Source organism: Castanea sativa, chromosome 10 (genome assembly GCF_040712315.1).
Source record: "Castanea sativa cultivar Marrone di Chiusa Pesio chromosome 10, ASM4071231v1".
Lineage (NCBI taxonomy): Eukaryota > Viridiplantae > Streptophyta > Magnoliopsida > Fagales > Fagaceae > Castanea > Castanea sativa.
The window spans coordinates 4,765,808-4,776,588 of record NC_134022.1 but is presented as its reverse complement, the minus strand read 5'-3'; the positions used below and the strand labels follow the sequence as shown (position 1 = coordinate 4,776,588).

General features: G+C 36.0%; 1 protein-coding gene across 2 annotated transcripts; it reads left to right on the top strand.

Moving 5' to 3' along the window:
- Positions 1 to 386: 386 nt before the first annotated feature.
- On the top strand, positions 387 to 9,471 carry LOC142611889 (uncharacterized). Of its 2 annotated transcripts, XM_075784043.1 has the most exons (6): positions 459 to 522; positions 605 to 680; positions 1,718 to 2,022; positions 2,528 to 2,666; positions 8,816 to 8,901; positions 9,027 to 9,471. In XM_075784043.1, the coding sequence occupies exons 3-6, from the start codon at positions 1,759 to 1,761 to the stop codon at positions 9,153 to 9,155; spliced, it is 618 nt and encodes a 205-aa protein (XP_075640158.1). In that variant the 5' UTR covers positions 459 to 522; positions 605 to 680; positions 1,718 to 1,758; the 3' UTR covers positions 9,156 to 9,471. The 2 variants fall into 2 exon arrangements, with proteins under 2 accessions (XP_075640157.1, XP_075640158.1); XM_075784042.1 differs by having other exon boundaries at positions 387 to 680.
- Positions 9,472 to 10,781: the final 1,310 nt, after the last annotated feature.

Sequence of the window (10,781 nt, the reverse complement as noted above, 5' to 3'; positions counted from 1 at the left end):
GTTCAAAGTTTATTAGTTAGTTGGACTCTTTTTTGGAAATCGAGAATAGTAAAATTGACTTTCAGCCAAAATCGCCAAAATCGAGTTTAATATACTCGACTTCCTATCGAAAATTAGCTCTGAGATGGATAAAAAAGGAAGTCGAGTATAGTAAACTCGATTTTGGCTGGAATTTTGGCTAGAAGTCGATTTTGCTGTACTCGATTTTTAAAAAATAGTCCAACTAACTAATAAACTTTGAACTCATATTATCCGCCTAAATTTTTCCCAATATTATAATGTTTGACAAATTTTGCCCCAATTATGTGTAAAGGACGGACAAACTTAAAGAAAGGGGAGGACGAAGACACGTAAACTATAAACAATAACTAAATGACGAACAAAACGGGCCTCTCAGTTTTTCTCCTCTTTTCATCGTGTCTCTCTTTCCTCTGTCATTCTCGAACGCAAGTGCAAACCCAAGGTCTCCCTCAAAAACAAAACCGCCTATCAAACTCTCTTTCTTCCATCTTCTTCTTCTTCTTCTTCTTCACGCAGTCCCATCACAATTTTCCACCTCTTTTTATTTTTTTTTGTTGATTTTCCTAATTCCCCATCTCTCTTCGGCACTCCCTCTCAACCTTCGATCTCTCTGACTCTGACCCAAACACAACAGTGGCGTGAACACTCTTATTATCTATGTAAGTAGCTCAGTTTTGCTTTTTTCTTTTTTGGGGGCTATTTTTTTTTTATTGCTTTTTAAGAATTTGTTCAAAATGTGATATGTGGGTTTTGTTCCGTGTAACCCTTTGTTTGTTTCTTGGGAAAGTTTTATTCAGTTTTAGTAAATTTGATGTTCCTAATGTTCTTCCAAGATCAGGTTTTTATTATTGCAAGGGCCAGTTTCGGGTGTATGATTTTCTGAAATTGTGTTTAACCCCATGCATGACAGGAAATTTGATGGGTTTCCAAAGCTTTGATCTCAGAAATATGAATAAGAAACATTTAAATTTGCTTGGATCAATGCACAAGAAAGAACCCCTATAAGTTTATGCTCAATGAGCTCAAAGAACTGATATATAGTTGCATACATTCCTTTCACAACCAAATATTCAATTCTTATATCATTAGTACTTATCAAAGCAGATGTAAGCGCACTTTTATAGTAATGGATTTAACTATATATGAATTGCATTCAAGTCATAGTACCTTCAAGTAAACTAAATAACTTTAATGTTAATTTAACATAAAAATAAGTATTTCCAAAATGTGAGGAGAGCATGTATTATACAGCACCAGCAACAATTTTGCTGGGGTATTGATAATAGTAAGGAATATCTTGAGTCTCCATTCATTTTTGCATAGTAACCTATGGTATTTCAGGGGAAAAAGAAAAAAAAAAAGGGGGAATGAGCATCAATGTTGAAGCTGTAATGGCTTTCTGCAGAAATTTTCTGTTTTGTTTGTTTGATTGTTAAATCCATAGTTATTGCTGCTTCTCTACTAAATAAAGTGTTTTGTAGCTCTGTTTTATTGTAGGAATTAAAATTATGTATAGAATATTTTTTTTTAGCAGCTAAACACATTGGCTTGACAACAATCTAAAATCTGATTGGCATGTATAAGGCTTGCTTTTTTGTTCTTCAGAAAGAAGTTTATGACTGCATGTTTTGTTTTCATAAATATTGTAGCAAAAAAAAAAAAAATTGTTTGCATAAGCGTAACTACGTGTTTTCAGATATAAGAGTTGTGGATACTGGATCTGGATCCCCCTGAAAAATGAAAGGGGAGGCCCAAAAGCCGACTGGACTGGTGGTATCCGCCACAGAACTCATCCAATCATTCCTCTCTACAGCCTCAGAAGATCCGCACCTCTCTCTGGAGCTCCAACAGATCGCTTCAGATCTCTTGTCCCAACATAATGTGCCATACAAGTCACTCCGAGCTATCTGGTTCGCTTCTCAACCCACAACCCGACCCACTCTCATCCAACTCTTCTCAGGCTCTGACTTCGTCTTCACCACCCCCAAACCTAGACACAAGGTAACTCATTTTCTCATTTCTTCAATTTTAAGCTGTGTTTGGTTGATGGGAAAATTTAGAAAAGAAGATGTTAATATTACTGCACATAAAGTTTTAGTTTTTTTGAATTTGAAAAATCTTAGTTCAATTTGGTCAGATATAGCTGTATATTATATAGATGTTGTGCATAGTTTAGCGGAACTCTTTTATTTTTTATATTTCCACTATAATTTTGAGATTTAAACTAGAATATCATCCTAATTCTATTTGTCAAAATTCTTTTTCTTTTTCCCTTTTTTTCCCTTTATTTTATGTGTTTGGGATTTAGGAATTTGGATTTTTGTCAATAGTTCCTTTGTTTTCTCGGCAACCAAAATTTTAGTAATTGAATGAGTTTGCAAGCCGTGTTTGGTTGCTGAGAAAAATTAGAAAAGAAAACGAATTATTAAATTATTGCACTTAATGTTTTAGTTTGTTGATTTTGAAAATTCTTAGTTAAAAAATGATTGTTTTATTTGAATTTCAGAGTGAAGAATTGAAGGCAAGGCTGAAAAAGCTTGAGGAATTAGCAGAAAAGAAAGCATATGCAGAGCTCGTTAAGGATATTACACCGAAGAAGGATGACTCTGAGCCTTTCTCTTCTTACAAGGATCAACTAGGCTTTGGTAAGCTTTCTTTTCTTTTTCTTTATTTGTCATTTAATTCTTGTGCTAGTCAAGGGTTTATATATCCTCAATAGGAAATTTGAATGTAGAGAAACATTGAGTTTCGCATCAAATTCAATTATAAAAGCACAAATATATATGAGTTTATTGAAGTTGTGATGTTATTTTTGCAAGATTTGCCCAAACCTGGCCGCTTTGACATTATTGATGTATAAACATAAACTTTTGGTTTTGGGTGACATTTTGTATTGGTTTATGTAAACACTTGGTTGTCCACTTTGAATCTTTGATATAATTATTTAAATTCCATTTCAATTTGCATGGCCCCTTTTTCCCCTTGTCTAACTATTGAATTCAGCCATATTTTATTCTGCAACTATCCCAAATGATAGAGCCAAATTCTGATTGTTAGAAAGATCTTTGAATTTTTTGTTTTTGTTCGAGGCAATGCAAGTGAAAGGAATGGAAGCATAGATTGTGAATCTTGTGATAGATTAACTTATCAAAGGGTGGTGGGGACTACGGATAGGTTGACTGAAGGTCGTGGTCAAGGCTTACTAGTTACAAGTATTGAGTATGAAGAAATATTATGCAATGCAAGACTTGTTCTTTCCATTGTGAAACTTTGGCTTCTTAATTTATAGCTACTTGTGAGATAAACTTATAGTGGAGATATATTGTAGTGGGAACCCTATCCAAAATACTTGGGGGCTTGTTTGAATATAATGTGGTAATTGAAGTGCTCCATTGTGCTCTATATAGTACTGCACAGTACATATAAAACATCCGTAAAGGATCATCCCGTTTTCTCAACTGTAGCATTAGCTTTCATTTTCAATAATTACCTGTGTTTTGATTATTATTATTTATTATAACTTTATAAGCAACCCTTTATTTTGATTCTGTATAAAAAAAGTTAAAAATTTAAATATACAGTTCTGCTTCCATTGGATCATCAAGGTTCAACCATATTCTTGGTAACTTAATGTGGTGTGTTTTGTAAACTCATTAAGTGCTCAAAATCAAAATTTCTACCTTTAATCGTTTTGCGCTTGATAACATTTTTTCATAAATGATACGAGGGTCTCTCTCCCTACATCCTCCTCACCATCTACACTCACCTTACCACCACCATCACAACCACATGGTTTCCACCCTCTCCCCACAACAGTTTCCTTTCCAACACCTCCTCAACCCTTTTTTCTCTTGACCTTTACCCCAGACATTCCACGCCACACCAGGAGCCTTTTAACCAGTTTGCATCACACATCATCCCTCCCAACCTGCTACCAATCAATACAAACCAACCACCCGAGCCAAATACAGAGAAACCTGACCGAGAAATTTCCATCCATAAACAGGTCCAACCTCAACCTCTGGCGACCGACGTAACAACAGAGTCCCTTAAACCAATAAGGAGGGAAGGGATAAGGGAGCAAGAGGGGGAAAGCAGGGGCAGAAATTTTTTTCAAATAGAATCTAAATTCTATGAGCTGCTCTTGTTAGAGGTTGGGAGTAGCCACTACCTGCAAATAATCGAAAAGGGAAAAAAGAGCGTGAGTAATATTATTTTGGGCAAGGCAGGGATACAGTGGTTTTGTGCGTCTATGGAAGAAGTTGTTATGCTACAATCAGATCCGAAGTTGATTAAATCTTTCTGAGAGGCAGGGAGGGTGATCAGTGATGGTTTTTCAGAAGCACAAGAATGATCGGGGGCAATACATTTCGGTATTGGAATATGGGGCCTCAATGTTACTTTCATCACTGTCATTCCAAAAAATCTTGGGGCAGTAGAATTTAAGGATTTCCAGACTATCAGTCTGATTACTGGGTTCTATAAAATCACGGCAAAGGTTTTGGCCAATAGGCTTGAAAAGATGCTTGATAAGGTGGTTTCTGAGCCTCAAAATGCTTTTGTCAAAGAGCAACAGATCCTGGATTTAGTGTTGATTGCCAATGAATGTTTAGATAGTCACCTCAAATCCAGATTACCAAGGTATTGTGCAAGCTAGATTTGGAGAAAGCATATGATCACTTGCATTGGAATTTCTTGTTGTATATGGTTCGTAGGTGTGGTTTTGGTTCTAGATGGAGTCAGTGGATTTTCTCTTGTAATTCCACAGTTCGCTTTTCGGTGCTTGTGAATGGTAGTCCATGTGGTTTCTTCCACAGTTCATGGGGCTTGAGACAGGGAGACCATATGTCCCCTCCTTTGTTTGTTATTGTTATGGAGGCCCTTAGCAGGATGTTTGAGAGAGCTAGACTTGGCAATTTTATCGCGGGTTTTTCTGTGGGTGGTATATCTGAGGGACAATTAGAAATCTCTCATCTCCTTTTTGCCGATGATATGCTGATTTTTAGGGGAGCAGATCCGGAGCAAATTTGGCATTTGAAAGCAGGTTGTCTGGTTTCAGATTATATCTGGCTTGAAGATAAATTTGGGGAAATATGATCTGGTTCCGGTCGGTGATGTTTTCAATGTGGAAGCTTTGGCTGGTATATTAAGATGCCAAGTAGCAATGTTACCATAGACCTATCTGGGTCTCCCCTTAGGTGCTACTTTTAAGTCAAAGGCTATATGGACTGGTGTGCTGGAGAAGATGGAGACGCGGTTGGCAGGGTGGAAAAGATTATAAGGGAGGGTGAATTACTTTATTAAAGAGCACCTTATCCGGCCTACCTACCTACTTTTTACCTTTGTTTCCTATCCTGGTGGGTGTTGCCAGGCATATTGAAAAATTACAAAGGGATTTTCTGCGGGGAGGATTAGGAGACAAGTTTTATCATTTGGTTAAGTGGAAGATTGTATGTGCACCGGTTAAAAGTGGGCGGTTTGGGTGTTCGCAATCTGGTATTCTGGTTCGTTTTAACAAGTCTTTGTTGGGAAAATGGTTGTGGAGATATGCTGTGGAAAGGACTGCTTTGTGGAGAAGGGTCATAGATTCTAAATATGCCCGCATGTGCTCTGGTACTCGAATAGAGTGCAGGGTCCTTATGGGGTTGGTTTGTTGGAAATATATAAGGAAGGGGTGGAGTGTTTTTTGTCTTTTTATTATCTTTAGGGTGGGGGATGGTTCTTCTATTAAATTTGGCATGATCCATGGTGTGAGGGATTTCCTTTGAAAAATAACTTCCCAGAGCAATACAATATTGCCAATAATATGGAAGCTTCAGTGGCTGAGTTGCTGTCTTTTTCAGCGGAAAACTACCATTGGAATATTAATTTTATTTGACCAGTTCAAGATTGGGAGTTACAGTCGGTTCTCTTTTATGGACCTTATTTACTCTGGCTCTTTGAGAAGGAATTTCATGGATAACATTTGTTGGAAACTATTACCTCAGGGCATGTTTGATGTTTGTTCTTTACTATAAGGCTTTATGACTTCTAAATTCGTTTTCCTTTTCATGGGAGCCTTTGTGGAAACCAAATGTGCTGAAAAAAGGTCAGTTTCTTTATTTGGACAGTGGCTTTGGGAAAAAGTTTGACCATTGATAATTTACAGAGGCGGAAAGTGGTTATTGTGGATTAGTGTTGTATGTGTAAGAGGAATGTGGAGACTATTGATCACCTACTCCTACATTGCTCAGTAGCCCAAGAGTTGTGGAATATGGTGTGCTCACTATTTGGGGTTTATTGGGTCATGCCACGTGGTGTTGTGGATCTTTTATCGAGCTGGTTAGGCAAGTTGAACAGATACAAAACTAAGTTGCTTTGGAGTATGATCCCTCATTGTCTTATGTGGGTCATTTGGAGGGAAAGAAATTTACTCTCCTTTGAAGGGAGTGAAAAATCGATTCATGAGTTGAAGCTTCTTTTCTTCCAGACTTTGTTTGACTGGGCAAATACTTTGGGTGTTTTTACTTTTAGCTCTCTGCCTGATATGCTTGATTTTTGTACTTTCTTGGTTATTTAATCTTTTCTGTTTTGCCTCTTAGCACACTACCTGTTTTTACTTTTATCGAGCTGGATAGGCAAGTTGAACAGATACAAAACTAAGTTGCTTTGGAGTATGATCCCTCATTGTCTTATGTGGGTCATTTGGAGGGAAAGAAATTTACTCTCCTTTGAAGGGAGTGAAAAATCGATTCATGAGTTGAAGCTTCTTTTCTTCCAGACTTTGTTTGACTGGGCAAATACTTCGGGTGTTTTTACTTTTAGCTCCCTGATATGCTTGATTTTTGTACTTTCTTAGTTTTTCAATTTTTTCTGTTTTGCCTCTTTAGCACACTACCTGTGTGCTTTGTTTTCCTCTGTATATTCCTTTAGCATTTTTTCAATGGAGTTTATTACTTATATAAAAAATAAATAAATAAAATAAAACGTAATATATTGTGTTTGATAATATAGTTTAATACTTCAATTCAAAATTTATTAAGAGAAAAATCACTTAATTCATTAAGTTGCAATACCCCAAATGTTTTATTCAGACAATTATTCACACCACCAAGAAAATTATTCATGCCATCTTCACCACAATCACCACCAGGCCCCATCTCTGCTACTAAAACTTTGTGACTGCCACCACTATCACCACCATCAATAGGAAAATATTAATACCACCACCTTGCAGTTTCCATGATCACCACCATCACTATGTGTCATTGTTGCTGTCACGATTACCACCACTAGGTCCACTACCCCATCATCATCATTCATCACCTTTATAATCACCATAAATATTGCTAATCTAAGAAGCATAGAACCCCCAAAAATCCCCAGATTGTTCATGTCAGACGTGTTGGACTGGGACACACCTAGGACACTGCTGCGTGCGTGTCCTTAGTGTATTGGGAGGGAAAAAATAATTATTCATGTAAAAGAAATTTTTTTGATTTTAGATATTTTTTAAAGATTTTGATAGTTATTAATTATGAAAACTTAATACAAACATAAAATATGCATAAAAGTAAATAAAATATACCTAAAGTTATGTATTATCAATTAATTGTCATATCCCCACCTTGTACTTGAGTCCCAAATTTTTAAGAATTGCTGCTTCGCTGTGTCTCTTGTCGTGTTGTGTCTGTGCCACAATTATTAGCTGCTAAATATTACCATAATATTGCCACCACTACCACTTTCCTATTGTTGCCAATGCCACCATTAAGATTGTTAATTTTACCACAACAATTCCACTGCAATGAAGGCCAGTGTCACTCCTTTATTCATGGGCAATTAATACCCCTCCTTCACTCCCTTGCTGTTATTGCTACCATTAGCACCACCACTGTTATCACAATTATCATCTCAACTACTATCACCATCACCACACACATAAAAAATTGAGATAGTATTCATCGCATGTATTTTAAATTATCTATCTTTCAGAATTCAACTATTTTAATTATCAATTAGTATAATTAAATTCAAAATCAAATTTTTAGTTTTTAAAGTTCAGTACTTATAATTTAGCTCTGAAGTTTTCATTGCTAACATTTTCTGTTTATCAAATAATGCCCAAGTTAAGCTTCCTGTCATCATTCCATGTTTGAGAGGCATGCCACAGCCCTGTTCCCATTTCATTTGTGACTGATCTAAATTTTAGGTAAAGAATAAAAGATCTATACTTAGAAAATCTTTGTTCTTCTAGATTGATGAATCAGCTTGATTGCCCTGTTTTCTATGAGCAAAACATGTTGCATGGCTCTATGGGCTGGTTTATTACCTGAGAGACCTGATCAGTTTGGGTTCTCTATGTTCGATGATGATGATGAATTTAGATTTTGGCTAATCACTTGTCATAGAAAATCGTTTGTAATTTGGGAGGTTTTATTGACAATTTTGGATAAATGGGAAAAAGCTGGAGGTCAATAATGTGAAAAATATTAGGTAATGATTTTGGAAGTTTTATTTCAATCAAATGCTCATTTCACTGTTACTTTTTTTTTTTGGGGGGTCAATTTCAGTGTTATTGATTAACTTAAATTCTGTTAATTTGGTCACCTTCTCTTTTATTTTTTTATTCTGCTCTATGATTTTGCAATTTTCTGTTTTCAACTGTCCTTTGATTCAGAGCTCTCAATATATACTTTATTATTTAAATTTGGTTTCTGTGTGTGTGTGTTTCCTATATGAATGACTTTAAGATCTTTTCTTTTGTAAAATTCACATTTTCTCCGAAGTCATGGTTATTCATAAACTTCTACAGGTTTACATGTTGTGGTGACAATGTTTACTGGCTATTTGGTTGGATATGCTGCATTCAGAGCGTTATTTAACCACAGTCCTGTCATGGTACCATCTAAAAAACCTCTTTTTGTTTTCCTTCATTTATTACAGTTAATTATTATTTTGAGCATTATTTTCTTTGTTTCCTGGCGCATAATTGAAAATGATGCTACTATAAAATCTCTCTGTAGAATGTTGCTGGAGGCCTTCTTGGACTGGTTGGTGCGATGCTTGTAGAAACACTTCTTTTCATAATTAGAACTTCCAATCAAGATTCTAGGTCTTCGTCTTCTGCTTCCGAACTAAAGAAGAATCAATAGGCTTGGTCTTAAGAGATTGTGCGTCTGTTCTTTTGTATGTTGTTCACTCTCAGCTATAAAGATCTTTTGACAATATTGTTGAACCAGTTCACTTAAACGTTGTCAGGGCATGTAACCCTTTTACTACGTCAAGCTGTGCATAGAAAGCAGCACATATGTGCTTGCAGGGATTTTGTATCTCCCCAAAGTTCTTTTCTTGTATTTAGTTATGTCTCATGTTTTCTTTTCTTTTGCATCCTTGAATGTATAATGACTTAACAAAACAAGAAAAGGAAAATGCTAATTTAGTCTATAGTAACTCTTTGCATTTGCCAAACTCTAGCTTTGATTAGGAATCATGAATGTGTGTGTAAACCAAAACTTTCAGAGGGATTATGATGCAGGGTTGATGAAAGTTGCTGGTTTATGCAAGGCCCTTTGATCCACTCTGTTGTAGGCCCTTAATCCTGAGGTTTGAGCTTTGAAGAGCTGCATAGTTGTGTTCTATGAGGCTATACCGTATACAATAAACATTTTTCCTAGACATTTTGACTCGTGAAATAAAATTTGGGTGAACCTTTCATCTAGTATATTTTCCAACTCGTTATAAAACAAGATGTCTATTTTCCACCTCTTTTTTTATTTTTTATTTTTTATTCCTTGGCATGTTTTCCGCCCCTTATATGTAGAAGGTCCAAATGGTGGAATAAAAGAAAGAAGTTTAGGTTGTGTTTACTAGGACCTGGAAATTAATGTAGAAAACCCCAGAAAGGGGAATGATGTGAACTAATGGATTAATTGCGCCCTCAAAGGGGGGACATTATAGTAGTAAGTTATATCCATTTGTTTAATATGATGGTTGATCTTCATAAACTGGTTTGAGATGCTTGTCACAATTAAAATTGTAGAGGTGGCAGTACTTTATAGAAAAAAAAAAAAAAAAAAAAAAAATCCCCTCGGCTTGAGTTACTAAGGGGCTGTTTGGATTTGTTTTCAGTTTTTGTTTCCATCACTCAATTTTTTGATTTTTGAGTGATGAATTAGCAAAACTGAAAACACATTTTGGGTGTTTTCAAGTTATGGAAACTGAGTTTCCATGACATTTTGGTAAATAAGCACACACTGCTAGGACCCACTAGTCTTGTCAAGTCAGACTTTCCTTCTCTCTCCCACCAAGCACTCTCCTCTTTTCTTTTTTTTTTTCTTTTTTTTTTTCTCCACTTTTCCTTCTTCTCCACTTTTCTTTCTTTTTGTCTCTCTTCTTTCTCTGTTCTTCGCTGCAAGCAAGTTAGTTCTTTCTCTTTTTTTTTCTTCCTTTTCGCCTTTCTCATCACAGAATATTTTTTCTTATTCTTTCTTCTTTGAATTTTTTTTCTTATTCTTTCTTCTTTATGGATCCTTTTCGAAATCTAAACAGTTTCCAAAAGTAGAACAACCAAAGCAGAGAGAGAGAGAGAGAGAGAGAGAGAGAGAGAGAGATGACCGGGTTGGATGGCAGATGGTAGGAAGAGGGTAGGTCAAACAGTAGGGCCCGCATTTTGGGGTTTTTGTAATTGAAAACCATGACCGGGTTAAGATGCCAAACAAGGGTAGGTAGATTTTTGGGATATTTCGAGTGATGGGAAATGAGTGATGAGGTGACGAATG

Excerpts from the sequence above, each read along its gene's own strand:
- LOC142611889 (XM_075784042.1), top strand. The coding sequence starts at position 1,759 with ATGAAAGGGGAGGCCCAAAAGCCGACTGGACTGGTGGTATCCGCCACA. Across the intron at positions 2,667-8,815 it reads CAAGGATCAACTAGGCTTTG|GTTTACATGTTGTGGTGACA; the intron begins GTAAGCTTTCTT and ends AAACTTCTACAG. Across the intron at positions 8,902-9,026 it reads TTAACCACAGTCCTGTCATG|AATGTTGCTGGAGGCCTTCT; the intron begins GTACCATCTAAA and ends ATCTCTCTGTAG.